This window comes from Gallus gallus, chromosome 3 (assembly GCF_016699485.2).
Source record: "Gallus gallus isolate bGalGal1 chromosome 3, bGalGal1.mat.broiler.GRCg7b, whole genome shotgun sequence".
Classification (NCBI taxonomy): domain Eukaryota; kingdom Metazoa; phylum Chordata; class Aves; order Galliformes; family Phasianidae; genus Gallus; species Gallus gallus.
In genome coordinates this window covers 55,488,095-55,505,471 of record NC_052534.1, presented here as the reverse complement: position 1 = coordinate 55,505,471, position 17,377 = coordinate 55,488,095, and the positions used below count along the sequence as shown (strand labels likewise).

General features: G+C 37.8%; 1 protein-coding gene across 4 annotated transcripts in view; it reads right to left on the bottom strand.

The window, feature by feature from the left end:
• Positions 1–17,377, bottom strand: part of HBS1L (HBS1 like translational GTPase) — a 65,190-nt gene that overhangs the window by 3,716 nt on the left and 44,097 nt on the right. For all 4 annotated transcript variants that reach the window (XM_001234090.7, XM_015284167.4, XM_046939184.1 and 1 more), the window contains 9 exons: positions 14,870–15,126; positions 14,270–14,435; positions 11,595–11,712; positions 9,083–9,229; positions 8,319–8,393; positions 7,452–7,569; positions 7,192–7,260; positions 3,718–3,822; positions 1,406–1,496 (listed from right to left, as the gene is read on the bottom strand). In XM_001234090.7, coding sequence (XP_001234091.3) covers positions 1,406–1,496; positions 3,718–3,822; positions 7,192–7,260; positions 7,452–7,569; positions 8,319–8,393; positions 9,083–9,229; positions 11,595–11,712; positions 14,270–14,435; positions 14,870–15,126 — 1,146 coding nt within the window. The remainder of the gene's footprint in view (positions 1–1,405; positions 1,497–3,717; positions 3,823–7,191; positions 7,261–7,451; positions 7,570–8,318; positions 8,394–9,082; positions 9,230–11,594; positions 11,713–14,269; positions 14,436–14,869; positions 15,127–17,377) is intronic.

Sequence of the window (17,377 nt, the reverse complement as noted above, 5' to 3'; positions counted from 1 at the left end):
ATCAGGTATATCTTATTAAAACCTAAAACCCAAGTAATTTCTATACGATATCTATGCTGCTCTATGGATATGCATGATGAGATCTGTCTAGTTCAATGAACAATTACATCCACTACTAATCAGTTTCTAAAAATGTCATCGTTTCCTGTGTGTAGGTACTTTGAAGAATTAGACTTTCATTCAGAGATCGTTCCAAATCAACAGCACAAAATACTGCGGGAATCCAAAACAGCAGCGCTGCTGTAATTTAACTAATTTGTGGACAGATTAACATAGTGATCAGGACTCTCAAAACTCTCCCAGGAGCGCTTACATCCAAAAAGCTCTTCTTATAATAAACTGAGTCACGAGAAAGCTGATGCTCGTTACACGTCATTAAGGTAGACTAGACAGCTTTTTCGAGCAGCTAATTTTAGACATCTAAAATGAAAGTTAATCCCACCCAGAAAATCATGATCAAAACGAGTGAACTGTGTGATTAAACCTACACATAAGAAGTAACCAAATTTCACCAAAACCAAGATGACTTAAAACCTGCACCCCCTCCCTTTCTTGATGAATCTAGTACATCTCCAGAAGAGAAATGACATCAAAGCGAAGAATTGCATCAAGCCTTCATTCAGTAAGTAAATTTTATTCTCCATTTAGTAACTACATACCAGAGAAATGTGCTTTTTTCTTTAGAATCATAGCATAAATTTGCAAAACTATCAAGGCAAGGCATTTTCCAAGCTGTAGTTTGGAAAGTTCACGCCTGGAGTCCAATTTCAATCTAATAAAGCTGTACAGACTACGGATCCAATTATCCAGCTTGAATAACAATTGCTACTTCCCTAAAAGCTTGAGGCTAATGCTCAGCACAAAACCTGTATACTGAAATAGACACAAAGCCATTTGCTCTGTCTCCTTGAATACGTCAGAAGAAAAAAAATATAAAGGGTCAGCAAAGCATCTGCCATGAGATAAAGTGACTGAACATGTTGAACAAGAAGTTCAACATCAATTTCACTTATCCAGCTTTACTTATCGGTATGCAGTGGCAGTTGTTTGGAGTAACTTGGACAAGGTCTTCAAAAAAATCTCTTCTGTCATTTAGCAGAAAGAATTCACTTAATTCAGTAATTAAGATATCTAAGGACAAGTCTTGAGGAAAAAAGCTTTGAAGGTTGCTAGTGTCAGCACGAAACACAACAGCTAACAGTATTCTTCTGAGGCTGCCGTTGTACTTAAAGCAGATGTTTCCAACGTTTGTACATGCGAGCCAGGTGATAGGCATCACTTCGGTTTTAAATATCCTGGTAGCCACATCATTCTTCAAGTAAACCGCTGATTGTTAAGTGTAATAGTTATAAAGCTTTTCATTAAAAACAAACCGTTACTTAGACTGAAACTCAGTTCTGCTCACTTGATTTTGATGATATCCATGCCGGTCAAAGTGAGACTAACGTGATCTCCTGCTGCAGCCCAATCAACCGGTTCATCGTGAAGTGTGATTCCTGGAAATGAGTAAGAACAGAACCACACAGTGAAGTACCTAGGTTCTGAGTTACAAACAAACACCTCTGTTTGGTCCATTTGTGCTTCATCAACCATTACTCATCAATTTTCAGTATGAATGGGTTGAGAGTAAAAGCTTTTTAACTGAGAACACTGAGGAAGCTTTTTTTTTCCCCTCTTGGTAAGGACTCACTATTCTCTAACCCCACCCTGCACAATAACATGGCTTTATATAAGCCATAAGAGAGGCCCTGGCACTTGTCACATAGCGCAGATGACGCAGTCCTGAAAATGCCGTAGTACTGAAAATCTCCGTGTCTGCCCCACCCATCCTTTGAGGCACATGCACACCCTAGACCGCATCTTTCATATACTTTAATGGTACTATGTCAACTTTCATTTACCTTAAGCGGGTTTGCTGACTCTTTCATAAAAAAGCGTAACAGATGCCTTTCGTTCACAACATCGCATCTATTAGAAAGCACCATTAGAAGCAATTTTATTCCTATCTTCATGTATTCTAAATGCCTTACAAGTTATCCTGCTAAGTAGGTGAGTATCAGACTAATTTTTCCACGACTTAAAATTCTGAACTTCCCGGTAGACGCCAAGAATGATATTTCTCAGGAAAAAAACACTTTCTATAATTACTGCATACATTTATAGGATCTACTTCTATTTCACTTCAGACTGTGTTTATATATTTGCAAATCAGTTCTCAAACCATTTGTCAAAGCCATGTCAGAAAGTATCATTCAGCTACAAGCATCTTAAGTACTGCTTTTTAAACAGTTTTATAATTATCACCTATACATGTGCCATTCTCACAGAATGATTAAATAACTTTAGCCTCTTGAAAATGAAAGACTCATATTCTATTGTGCACACTACATACAGTTAATATAGTGAATTACATAATCTTTTCTTCACATTAAATGTAAATAATACATTCAGATTAGGTGTTAGGAAGAGATTCTTTACCCAGAGGGTGGTGAGGCACTGGCACTGCTGCCCAGAGAAGCTGTGGGTGCCCCATCCCTGGAAGCACTCAAGGCCAGGTCAGGTGGAGCCCTGGACAGCCTGAGCTGGTGGGTGGCAGCCCACAGCAGGAGGCTGGAACTGGGTGGTCTTTAAGGACCCTTCCAACCCAAGCCATTCTCTGTTTCCATGATTAATGAACTCTCAATTTTCACCAATGTTTCAGACATATGAGAGACATTACATAAGAGAACCGTAGAACCGTATATAGGATTGGGTATTCTCAAACCAAATGTGACTAAAAAACATTTTTCCCTGCCTCTTCCCTCACTCTCAAAACAAAGGATTGACTATAGCAGTTCATCATCCATTGTCATCCATGTTATTGTAATGTTCTTGAGCATTGCTAACAATGTGTGTACAACAGTACAAACATACACACTGAAGAGCCTCTCAAAGTAAGACCAAACAAGCTGGTTTTGGAACAGAGCAGGACAGTCATACTGACATGTTGCTGAATTCAGATTAAATAGTTAGATACTGAATCTTACTGATTTATTTTAAAGTCATAATTTTTAACTACTTGGTGTATGCTCAACAATCCTGCTTCAAGGACAGGAAACTAAAACAGCTAAATGTTCAACGTCTTGACTTAGTAATTCCTCCTTTCAGAGATAAAATGTATTCAAGATTAAATCCAATTTTCTTGTATTTTGTCGGTGCTCAGGATGACTACATCCTGAATATTTGTATATTAATGAAAGGATCAGTGATAAATCTCATGAGCAAACAGCACAGACATAATTCTCAAGCTTTTTCACATCTTAACCATAAGTTTAATTTTGTTTAACATCCTCAAACTTTCTAACAGCAGTTACATTGTACAGCAATCAGCAAAGAATATTAATGATTCTCGTGCTGCTTTTTTTTAAAAGTATATATATTGTTGCAATTCAGAAGATTCTTTTTTAATAGATAATTCATAAAACAAAGTCATGAGGCCATGACACTTGGAATATCTGATATGGCAAAAAAAAAAGGCAAAAAAAAAAAAACATGTAAGATTTCACATACCCTTCACAGACATATTTATACAGATACAGTCACATCTAAAGAAATTCGTTTTATGCTTTCACATTTTATGTTTGACAGTTAGTATCAGTTTGACAGTCTGTTACCATTTCAGTAACTGTTTCTAGCCCAGTATTGACCTGAAAGTAAACACACTTCTGAAGACTGTACCTTTTGCAGTGCAAGTTTCATTGGGAGGCATTGCCAGAAGTCGTTCTCCAACTTGAATATAGCCAGCTTCTATTTTTCCAGTCACACAGAATCCTGATCCTTGGTCTGCAATAAACACAGTAATAATTTGAAACAACTTCATAAGGTCAATTTCCCATCACAAGTTAGCCCTTCAGAAACACACAGATAAGTCTGTAATATCATGAAGACTTTTTCCCCAGTAGAGAGTTCAGTACTTGCAAGACAGCCAGCTGTGCATCATTGTGAAAATGAAACGTTCAATTCAAAACCTCTAGATCTTATGTTTTTCAGAACTAAGGAGAAATATCCTTCTTTAAACAACTGTAGAAGCACGAAGAAATACTTTTTAGTTTTGCAATATTAGATTAAGCCCCTTCATTTCTAGGGATTTTATTTAATTCATGATTTTCTAATTACAGATAAAAAATATACCGCAGTCATAACAATTTTCATGCACACAGGTGCAACTTCCTATGCCATTTACTGTTTAACTGAGTCAGAGCTCTACATGCTCCGTTTGCATATTTCATTTACTCCTAGAAAAATCAATAAATGATTTGGTCCTATTTAACATGAGGAGTTCTTATAACTGCAGATGACCTAAGTATTTCTAAGTAGAAGATATGCAATTTGTTCTCATTCTTCAGTGCCCACATCCCCAACTGATACCCTGCTCATTACTTGAACAATCCATCAATTACTTTTAAAAGAGGTGCCACACATGTACATTTGCAAACGCACACCTTAAGAAATGGCTCCCTACCACAGCAAATGCTTATGGATATATTTTAAAAGAATCATCTGAACTGATTCTACATAGACAACGCAAACAACAAATATACATTTTGGTGAATACCAGAAGGCAGTAATCAGAAAACACATTAGTATTTTTTCTACCATGTTAATCTTGAGTCTTATACTTCCAACACTTCTTTTTGCATTCATAACTGTTATTGATGAATGTTTCCACCTACCTAGCTGGAAAATTATTACCAGCATGTCTGTGAGCTAATCTCCCCTTTACTCATTCTGGCAAACAAGATGAACGCAGTCAGTTAACAGATGACATAGGATGTCAAAAGAATAGAAACCTGGAGAAGTAGATAGCTGCTAGAAAAATATGCACATATCATGGTACATAAGTTATCTCAATACTGTACCAAAAAGAACCTAAAACTAGCTCTGTAAGCACACACAGACAACCACAATCATGAACTGGTTCCTGGTTCCCAGCCATCTCCAAGCATAATCAAAAAACAGTTCTTTCACTATGTCACCTGCTCTGGCTTGGTAGACCAGCATGGTGTTTGAAGCCTCACACATGCTGACTTCTTTCTGAAAAGTGCCAAATTCCCTCACATCCCCATGAGATCAGTGCAAGTACAAGAATTCATAGTGGTGGACAGAATTGGGCTATAAAAACAGGCTTGATTTCTACACACCATGCTGGTTAGGTTCTGTCAGGTCATGGTTACCATCCACAGAATTGGGCCTCTTGGCAGTCAATGCTTTTCTCGTCAGTCAAGTCATACCCTGTAATGGGCTCAGTGAAGACTGATGCTGCAGTGAAGGCAAATGTATTTCCAGACAGCTCTTGTTAGGAGATAGCTTGCCTGGAGAGAACATTAGGAGGTCTATGGAGGACAGTAACTAAAATCAGGCAGAGGTAGATGAAGCATACGCATTACAACCTCAATAAAGAAAGGGGATTTCCAAGCTGCATAAGAGTGAACTCACCGCTCTCACTTTTTACACAGTTCTGCTCAGTTCACAGTGCAGGAGAAGCAGGACTGCTTCTCCTGCATATGCATGCACGTAGGAATAGAGCTGAGAATAACTTTTGCTTCTGTAGTGGTATCTGCAGTTACTTCCTCTAATGGCATCCAAGTTAATTAAGTTCTGATATCACACATTTAAAAAAAAAACCCACAACCTAAAAAGCACCTAAAAGGCCACATTCATCAATGAACCCTGTATTTGTAAATTGAGTTTCTTTCCAAAACCATTGTTGGTTTGCTTACTTTAGCAAAAATCAAGCTTTCTTCCAGAGAGCAGATTCAATCTAAATTGTTCATTTTGTGAAACATCACTCAACACAAAAATGATTATTGCAACAAAAAATATTATTTTGAAAGATCTCAATCAATAATTCCAAAAAACTTTCCCACAGCTCATAAATTGAAACTAAGTATAGCGAAAGCCTTAAATATGAAATTTGTGGTAATGCAATAGGGCAAATTCTCACGCCGTGTTTCAGTATTTAAGTACTGGAGCAGGTTGCCCAGAGAGGCTGTGGATGCCCCGTCCCTGGGGGTGTTCAAGGCCAGGTTGGATGGGGCCCTGGGCAGCCTGGTCTAGTATTAAATGTGGAGGTTGGTGGCCCTGCCTGTGGCGGGGTGTTGGAGCCTCATGATCCTTGAGATCCCTTCCAACCCGGGCCATGCTGTGATTCCTTGATTCTGTATTATGGCTACAGCATGCTATGCAAGCTATCCCAGGGCATTCGTAACAAGTAGTATTTTCTCAACGACCCAAATCAGAACCTCAGAATAGATTTTTCCAATCACAGTCAGTATTTCAACCTGGTTTGTTCATATTTCCCCTACACACAGCCTGTACCTAAATTCAAATTTCTTTTAAAATACTGATCTAAATAATACGTGTTTACAGGTATTTAAAAGATTATTCCATGCTGTCATTTGGTTTGCAACATTTCTGAAGGAACCTGCTGAGAGTTTCAAATTAGATGTGTTATAAACCTTATTTTTAAGAATTTTATAAATTATTTCTAAATGTAAATACGTTTAGCTAAGAAAATATCAAGCTTATCACGAAAATCTTAGCTGCTCACAGCACTCTATTTTCTTCAGGCCATGGCAAAAAAAAAACTGGTTACAGTTACTGGCTGTGCATATTTATACTAGTGCTAAAGAGCAGCTTGGAGCCTTTCAGTTTATCCTTGGTTAGCTATAAAGCTTCACCAAGCCACCCCCTTTCTTCTACTCCGTCTCCAGGCTTTATATGAAAATAAAAAAAAATGAACATAAGAGAAAGAAGTCACACTTTTTTTCTTTTTTTTAATTTAAATTAAATCAAGGACAGAAAGGTGAAAGGCCTAGAAATTGCACTTGCAAAGTCAGAGAAGTAGTATTCTAGGGAACAAAGATCAGTTTGGAAAAGAAAGGCTCCCAGACAGCATCCCACAGAACCATCAACTCATTATATAACTAGTTAGGAAGTCACCTAGATTCTTCCTCAATTTTTTTCCAGTGTGTTTCTCCTTCAGTGATGATGTCTAAAATTCCAAAAAGAACAGTACTTAAATTACTATTCCTGTTCAAACCTACTGATAGACATAAAGCTCCTATCTTAACACCTATTTTTACATCTCTTTTCAACAGTAGTGTTAAATAACGGTGTCATTCTGGTGAAAACATTAGAAAAGCAACCAACCTTTAAAAACATCAGCAACACACAATCTAAATGGTTTGTCCACTGATCTTTGCGGTGGCTTGAAAGAATCTGCAAAAAAAAGTTGGTAAGACCTTTTAGAATATCCGTATTTAAAAAACTCTCTCAACAACTTCTCACTTGGGAACAAATCAACCATATTGCATTCCAAAGACTTTGTCCCACATCTTCCCCAAAAGAAATAGTTTGACATGCACAAGACTGAGACATATTTGTTTCTAACTGAGAAAAACCGCACTCACCAATTTGCTCTAACAAACACTTCCCTTGATACCATTTTGTGAGGTCACTGGACTGACTTCTTGTGACTAGATTTTCACCACCAAGACCACTTGTTGGAATATAAGCCACATCAGATTCCTAATTGTGAAAATAAACAGAAGTTCATTAGACATTGTTAAAAAGCCCCTTCTAGCAAAAGCAAAGGGTGCATTTTTCAATCTTACACCTCTAAGCTATATTTTGTATTTCCCCTGGAGAAGGCAAGTTACTTGGTAAATCCATTTCCTTTCTGTTTATCTTTCCTAGTCACAGTGCTCCAGCAAGGAGTTAAGATAACAACATTAACAACTAGAAACTGATTTCAGGTAACAAACTCCAACTCCGTATCAGACAGGCACGCTTTAATCTGAGCTGCTGCTCCACACATAACAATTTCAGGAAGGCTGCAACCAGTTCAAATAGATAGTAGCTTGAACTGAGGAAACGTGAGAAATAGAATTGACAATGGCAAATAGAGCATTTTTTTCAGTTCATAATCCTTGCCGAGACCTGCTTGAATATTATACTGTAGTTCATATAGCACTGAACATGTCAGCAATCCTTGGTCTACTCTGCTTTTAAAAAACAATTCCAAGAGACTATTAAACAAGACAAGTGCCCCAAAGATTCAACAGACCTAAGAAAAGATGATGACAGAAAGAGTATTAAAGAACTGATTAACCTTAAGTAAGAGTCAGAGAACACTCCAGCAGTAAGAAAAGGAATCTACAGTATAAGTGCACATATGACCAGCAAAAAAAGAGATATAAAATAACCTGACCATAACAACCACTCATCCTATCCAAATGCCTGAACAAAGAAATGAAGGCCTCAGAAGTCTATGTTACCTTGAAGCCAGCTTGTTTAAGAAACTGGCCAAGCTTACTGGTAATTTCCTGGAATCTTTCTTGTTGCCAATTGACCTAAAATAGAAACAGATTGTGATAGTGAATTGCAGACCTCTAGCACCTTAAACAACAGTTGCATCTCATTATGTCTGTAGTACCAATTGGGCTTCTCACATACAGCACCTGCAGATGTTGAAAATACAAGATTTCCAGGTGGGTTAATAGTTGAATACATAAGAGCAAACAAACACATTAACAAATAATGACTACAGTCAACACATAACCTAATTTGCATGCTGCTCTAGTTTGATTAGTCCCTGAACAGCATCTCATTCCTTTTTTTTTTTCTGCTTTGCCTTTTTTTTTTTTAAATATTCACACAAAATTTAGATTCATGAAGATCATATATCACAGCAATAATCGAAAATACAACAAGTAATATGTAACACACTTTATAGATTTAAATAAAGCTCTTGGACTTGACCTGACTGACTACCACGATGCCCTTACAGATGCCACTGGATTAGTACCTTAGTCCAAATTTTCACACCTCTACTCATTTTAACACCTAAATTATCTCTCTAGTGTGCTTTGAAAATATACTCAAATAGAAAAGTAGTGTATACCCTAAATAAAAGACTAAGGGCTGAAAATCAAAGAAAGAAGCAATTTTTTTTTTTAGTTTCATAATATTGATCCTTAAATTTATGATCCACAGTCTTAGGTGAAACCCCTTCATTTAACTGAGAAAGTTAAGCAAGTACCTGGTCCATTTTATTGACTGCAACAGCTAACTGCGTGACTCCAAGAGAGCGCACTAATAATCCATGTTCTCGAGTTTGTCCACCTGTCTCAAATCCTGCTTCAAATTCTCCTCTGCTGGCATCCACAACCAAAATAGCCACATCAGCCTGGATTATAAAAACAAAAGCAAACAAAAAATCCCAAACAATTAAAACTGTTTATGAGATGGTAATAATCTGACTAAACATGTCTATCAGCAATAGCCCACACAAGTGCACTTTACAGAGAATGAATACTGACGTGCTTCAAACGCAACTGAAACTGTTCATTTTATCTGCTTTATGCCCATTTCACTGAGGTATCGTGGCATTACATCACCTCATGTCATTCACCGCTATTTCATGTTAAACACAAGCCAACACTTGGCTGAGGAACCTGTCTTCTTCAAAGCACCAACTTTGTTGAACAGACCTCAACTAATGAAAGCATTATTCAACCAGAGACAACTGCTGCATGTTGCACATTGATGTTTCACAATCGATTCAGCACAAAGGAGCATGCCGGACTCGGAAACTGGAAAAGACCAAGTAGTCTACTACATATTTTATCAAACTCTCTGCCATGACATTAAAAACAAATAGTTATTCCACAGTCTACAGCACTGTAGAAAAGCCAGCACAAGGAAAAAAGACAGAATTTGCTGTCAACCTTACATGTTGCTATAAAACATGCCCATTAAAAAAAATCAGGTAATGAAAGCAATCAAAAAACAACTTTCCCTACTTTCAGAAGTAACAGCCAGTTACACAACAGAAAGAGAGAAGAGACGTGCTATTTCATATTCTTTACACATGCAAGCTTCAGGGTACCAGAAGAAACAAAGCCAGCATCATGGTGCTCTAGTTCCAAATACCTCTCCCACTGACCCAAGGTGCAAATTCCCCACACCTCACACAGGGAGGCCGTGCATGCGTGAGAATGATGAAAGGGAGAGGGATGAATTTCCCCACAGCTCTGAGCCTCAGAAGTGCACTGTGGTAGATGTCTCCCTACAGAAAAATGTATCTTCTATTTATTTTCTTTAATTTCTTTTAAAGTTATACAGAAAAAAAAGCTAACTACGTATTTAAGGCCAGATCCTGGTCCTGATAAGGCTCATTTGCATTTTCTGCAACAACAGTTGGGGATTCACACTAACAGAATTTCCCCTGATATGAAGGCATCAGGGCCAGACTCGCTTTCTTCAACCCATTTCTTCTCTGCTCAGGCTACTTGGGCATCAAAAGCTTGTAGTTTCAGTGATCTTCTTAATAGGCTTCAGAATACAATTGCCCCTCCCAGTCCCGAGGGAACACAAATGCATCAAGCCTTAGCTGGCAAGCCTTGTCTTCTGCTGAACTGAGGCAACTGCTGGTAGGTCTGCAAGTTATATCTTAACACTTGCTGTTTGCATTACTTTTTTCAAAGGTGACAAAGCATTTTAAATCAAAATTGAATAGAAAATAGTGTGGTTGAGTCGACATTTTTTAGTGTTTTAAAACTAAAGAAGTAATTCTGGTTACAAAAATCCTGATCTTCCTGCAATGTATGCCCCACCGTATAAGTAACTATACATGCCCTACACCACACTTAGAGAACCTACCTTTCCTGTAGCCTAACCACTGAGTCACAATACCTGAATTCTTTCCCAGCCTCTGCTACAGAGCTAGAACATGATTTGGGGCAAACAGCTTTCCCATAGCAGAGTTACTCTCTCTATAAAACCATAGTAACAGTATCCATTCTTACTGCGATCATAAAATTCGTATTTCAGGTTGTAATAATGCAATGCACAAAACACAAACCTCTACACAGTATGTGTCACAACACTTCAACTCCTGTAATTGAATCAATCAGTTCTACTATTAAAAAAAAAAAAAAGGTGCATTTTCAAGTGGAAAAAAATCACACGTTCTATTGCATTTAACAACATATTATTCTCCCCTATTTAACTGACATAAATTAACTAACTAGCCTGCATAAGAATGGGAGGTATCGCACCAAATTCAGTGGTAGTGCCCACTGCTTTTGGATTTTACCTACTGCTCCCAAAGCCATAGAGTCACGCAGTCCACACAAAGCTCCCACTGAGTAAAGCAGATGCATTGCACATGAACCCTCATCTATGCTTAGTCATATGTTATGAAATTTATGAAACGCATAAATGCTTTTTGCTGGCCTAACTAAACTTTTTCTTTGAGCTCAAAACCACTTAAAAATCTTTACCTACAAAACTAAGTTCACAGAGATTCTTGAGTAGATAAATGACACAGTAGTCAAAACTACTTCCCTAATAACACTCTTCGAAAAAGTTAGCTTACCAAAAAAAAAGCTGCCTTTAACATATACTCCATCTAAAGTTTAGAAAACTTGTAAGATATTTTAGCATCATCAATAATTCCATTTCATCTTAAACTTTTTAAGAAGAAGGCCAATTTAATGAAAAAAGTTGTAAATAATGCTATCAGAAAAGGAATTTTAAACCATCTCTACCTGTGCAGCTCCTGTGATCATATTTGGAATGAAGTCTTTGTGGCCTGGAGCATCCATCAGAGTAATTACTTTAGTCTTCGTCTCAAATTTGGTCATACCCACATCCATTGTTACTCCCCTTAAACATGACATATGTGGAACAGATCATTAGAACTGTTTTGAAAGCTTCACAGAGGTATAAAGTAAGCTACTAGAAACACAATCATGAAAATATACAGGTAATAAATTTCATTTGATTCACTCTGCATCAAAAAATTGAAAGAAATCTGTTTGCTGGAAAAGCAGACCTCTACAGCTGTCTTTATGTAAGTCTAGTCATTAAGAAACAAAAGTCAAGCAAAAATACCAGCCTAGAGACATTTTCCCTTAATAATTACAATTTATCTTCTGAAGTCTGGTACCTGAGTGAATAAATGCTGGAAAGTGGAAAAAATAAAAAATAAAAATAAAAAATAGAAGCAGTGAGGCAAGCTTTAGAGCTCATAACAATTTTTCCAGAAAAGTTTGATTGTTATTAACACTTCACTTTTCATAGATAATGAATACTCGACCATATTTCTAGTTTATTATCTTAACCACACTGCACCATAAGTAGCTCATATTCATAAGAGCAGTGAAAATAACTGTTCTAATCCAGCTATATCTACAGGTATTAAAATCTTCTCCCCATCAGCTTTTCCTCTCTTATGTACTCAGATGAATATTACAACAACACGATCAATACTACATAGATTAGAAGCCTTAACATCAGGCTTCTTCTAAAAATCGTGTTCAGTTGCCTCTGGATATTCTCCCCCAGTTCCCTGCTCCCACTCCTACTCAGGTTTCTACATTCATTTTGTAACTGAAAAGAGCAGCATATGCAAAAGTTTAGTTATACACACAGTGGCTGCAGATGTGTATCTGCCTTTAAAACAAACGTAAACACGCTACAGCCACCAGTCTACTTGATGTTCTACAGCAGCAGTTTACACTGTTACATTTATCTTTGCAACCAGAAGAGTTTATATGCTGAGGAACAATGGATGAATGATGAAAACATGAGGGCTGTTACAAAAGTAATGCCTCGTATGTTATTCCACTGGTCCACAGTCAGAGGCAGATGTTGGTGGCATGGCAGTAAAACGGCGTACCTTCCCACCAACAATCTATTACATGTTGTTGCTGTGTGACTCATGGCAGCAGAGGGGCAGTCTGACACAATGGCATCTGGCATGGAAGTGCATATGAAGCAAATGTGTGTCTCTGATTTCCTCCGCAGATTAAAAATGGCACTCACTGACATTCACTGATGCTTGCTGAACACTAAAGGAAAATGAAGAGTGAATGTGAGCATAGTGAGGTGACAGGTGGCGCATTTCAGCAGTAGCAACAACAGTGTGAAAGACAAGCCATATTCTATGTGTGATAGCCATGCACAGCTGTCACACCACAAAGTGAAGAGTGTCTCAACCAGCTCATCCAGAGCAGATGACAACCAGGGGACTGTGTACAGAGCTGAAAAGAGCTTAATATCAGTTTGAATGCTTTGGAAACAATGGTGGAGACATTAGAATGTCATAAAGTTCGCGTCAGATGGGTACCATGAATGTATACAAAGGAACAGAAAGAACACCATGTGCAAGTTTATCAGTACCTACTGAACAAATACCAGGCTCAAGGTGAAAGTTTCCTGAATCACATCATTACAAGTGGCAAGACACGCTGTCACTACCACAAGCCAGAGTCAAAATGGCAGTCCAGTGAGTGGTGATATGAATTGTGGACCAAAGAAAGGGTGAAATAGTGGGTCACCTCCACTGGTGCAGATCTTTACAAGCGCAGCACACAGGTTCTTGTTCATCAGTGGCAAAAATGTATAGCTAACGGTGGTGACTATGTTGAAAAACTGTTTTGTAGCTGAGAATTTGCTCTATTAAATAGTGTTATTGTGCTCTTCGTATCTGCAGTCATTTACATGGAAATAAATATGAGGCATTACTTTTGGAGCAACCCACATATCTATAGCTAGATTGATATAGACACACATACACAGGAAAGTTCTTTTTTTTTTTTTAACATAATATATCATGTCACTTTCTATACAGTTTTCTTAAAGGTCATATATATATATTTTTTATTTTATTTTTAATTAGCTTCACTGCTTCACCAATACATACTTTTTCAATATGGTAGAATTTAACTGTAAATTTCTGTAAAGTAAATATACTTTTTTTTGTAAACTTGATAATCAGTGTAAGGTAAGTCAGGTGTGAACCAAAATTTTAGTGCTTAGTTTACTGTTCTGATCCCCTTTCATACAAACAGCTTAACCTAGAGCTTTCCCACACAGCAATAACGAAGTTGAGAGAAAACTTGCAGTAATTAACCAGTAAGGCAGCTTTTAAAAAAACTGGCTTTTAGCATTGTACATTTTTGTCCCACTCTACACTCCTTAGCATAAGTATACGAGAAGAAACACTGAACTTCTCATTTACATTTTTGAAATCAATCCAGTATATTAGTTCTCTTTTGATATGTACTTTGACAAAGCAAAATATTTACTTGTAAGCACTGAGTAAATATCTTTAAGCATTTAGAATGCTTCTACCAAAGCCTTATTAGTAGATTTCCTAACAAATCTGCTCTTTCAGAAAAACAATGTTATTTATTTCCCATTAAAATGATAATTCTACCTTTCTCTTTCTTCCCCAGTTTCATCCAAGACCCACGCATATGCAAACGAAGCTTTGCCAGCCTTCTTAGATTCCTGTTCGTATTTGTGCATAGTTCTTTTGTTCACATTTCCCAAGAGGTAGAGTAGATGACCCATTAAAGTACTTTTGCCTGCATCAACATGTCCTATGGAGGAAAAACATGCCAGTTTAATTGATTTACAAATTTTAAATATAGTACAACATAAAATAGACAAAAATATATGAAAAATCACATGCACGCTCATGCAATCCACAGAAATTTACCAGTGCTGGGAGACACTATACTGAAACAGGTACTTAATGTTGACAGCCATCTAATATCCCCGTATTAGTGCTAAAAAGAAAACACTGCCAAGAACACTACAAAAGTACATCTTAGTAGTCTGTCAAACGCAAGCTAACTCAACCTCATGGTATAGCCAAGGAAATCTGACTGTACTTTCTCCCAATAGCAATGGTCAAACAGATGCAACTGAAAACAGCATAAGATGATAAAGAGATGACAATTCTCATTTTTATCACTTCCAGATTCAATCAACAGAGTTTTTAATCTCTATACCTGTAACGTAACATTATTACCTATTACCACCAAATTAAGTAGCTGTTTTCCTCCTTGTCTCTTCTCCAACTCTGCTTTCACATCTATTTGTGGTTTTGTCTTGCTTGTTTTTTTTACTGGAGTAGGCACTGTATTCTGCTCTTCTGAAACCTGCGCTACTTGGGATGAAAGAGCAGGTTTTGATACTGCCTCAAGTACCCCAGGAGTTACACTGGCATCTTCAATTGGCAGTCCTTTCTGAGGTGTGTTAACATGGCCATTTTCTTCAGTAATCACACTATATGGGGAAAAAAAAAAAAACAAACAGGGAATGCAAATGTCCAAGAAAATATAGAAATATAGGAGAGAAATAGAGTCTTCCCTTCCTTACCATATAAGCCTCAGAAAAAAAATAGTATCTGATAAGTAGCAACAAGTCCATTAAGGTGGAAGTGATAAGCAACTGGATAAAAACTTCACAATACCAGCTCTGAACATCTTGTCAGACAAGTACTGCACACAAAAGCAAGATATGAAATAATCTTGTAAAATTCATGAAACTCTGATAAACAAAAGCTTCTCACAGCCACTTCTTTTAACATGGAGGGAAAGCTCTGAGGCATCTTAAAATAGCTTTCACTTACAGCACAAGTACAGCTGAATAGAGTGAAGTTCCACTGTGAGAACACTAGCAAAATAATAGAAAGAGTAGAAATAAAGTATATCAGAGCTGCTATTTAAGGTGCAACATTTACACAGAATCATAACAGATAAGTCAACATCTTTTTCAGAACCTTCATAGCTGACCTGGACGAAGGGTAGAGTCCACCCTCAGCAAGTCTGCTGATGATACAAAGCTGAGAGGAATGGCTGACACACCAGAAGGCTGTACTACCATTCAACAAGACCTGGACAGACTGGAGTGTTGGGCAGGGAGGAACCTGATGAAGTTTAACATGAGCAAGTGTAGAGTCTTGCATCTGGCAAAGAATAACTGCATGCATCAGTCTAGGTTAGGAGATGACGTGCTAGAGAGGAGCTCTGCAAAGAAGGACCTGGGTGTTCTGGTGGACAACAGATTGTCTATGAGCTAGTAGTGTGCTCTTGTGGCAAGAAGGCCAATGGTATCATAGGGTGCATTAAAGAGTGCAGTCAGTAGGTTGAGGGAGGTTATCCTCCCCCTCTACTCTGCCCTGGTGAGGCCACATTTAGAATACTGCGTCCAGATCTAGGCTCCCCAGTTCAAAAAAGACAGGTATCTTCTAAAAGGAATCCAGTGGAGGACCACAAATGTACTAAAGGGCCTGGAACACCTCCCATATGAGAAAAGGCTGAGTAACCTGAGTATGTTCAGCCTGGGGAAAAGAAAACTGAGGGGGTATCTGATCAACATTTATAAATATCTAAAGTGAGGTGGGAGGCAAATGGATGAGGCCAGGCTCTCCTCTGTGGTGTACAGTGATAGGGCAAGGAGCAATGGCCTAAAACTTGAACACAAAATTCCATACAAAATGCAGATGAACTTCTTTACAGTAAGGGTGACGGAGCACTGGAACACGTTGTCCAGAGAGCTTGTGGAGTCTCCTTTTATGGAGATATTCAAGACCCATCTGAATGCCTACCTGTGTGACCTACTGTAGGGAACCTGTTTTAGCACGGCATTGGACTCAGTGATCTCTTGAGGTCTCTTTGAACCCCTGAAATTCTGTGATTCTGTGAAGTCACATTTATCAATACTGAAAAAGTTTGTTTTATGCACAAAACAAGGCACCCAGGACCATGGAGATTTGGATTCCCCAACTCCTCTTCCATCCTGTTCTATCACATTACTACACTAATGCTAATATTGAGCATCTCAGGATCACAGAATAGCTTGGATTGGAAGGGATCTCAAAGATCTTCTGGTTCCAAACCCCCCTGCCGCAGGAAGGTATTTTCCTAATTCACACATATACTCTGAGAATATTCATGATAAGATTTCATACCTGCTACAGCCACTAGAATTAAACCCTAAGAAACATCTTCAAGAAAGCAAAAGCGCTCTTGGTTGTTAACAGAGCTCTACAGTGAATCACTTAAAGTAAACAGCAAGACAGAACAGAACAGTTACAATAGGCACGAGAACGTTACATTAATGCAAACTTGAATACACAAACCACTGACAATTACAGTATTTTGAAAATTCCTACAGACTGTTCCCACAAGGAAAAGAGGCTTCTTCCCCTGGAAAACTGCAAATCCTTTCCAATGCAGTTCCACTGTGGTGCAGACTACTTTCTGTAGAACTGATTCTAGCAGGTTTTCAGAAGCACTACCAAAAGCTAACACAATTATCTTCATTTCAAGACCGAATCTTTCAGTCTCCACATCTCATTTACATACCAGTAGGAAGGAAACTTCAGTTTTCCTCTTTTCAATTTTTATAATTCAAAGTACTTACTTTGGTATGATACTTCAGAATCTCATGTCACATTACCTTTTTTTTTTTTTTTTTTTTTTTGAAAATTCAACACAACGTTACTTCTCGTTTCTGTCTGCATTAGCACTCA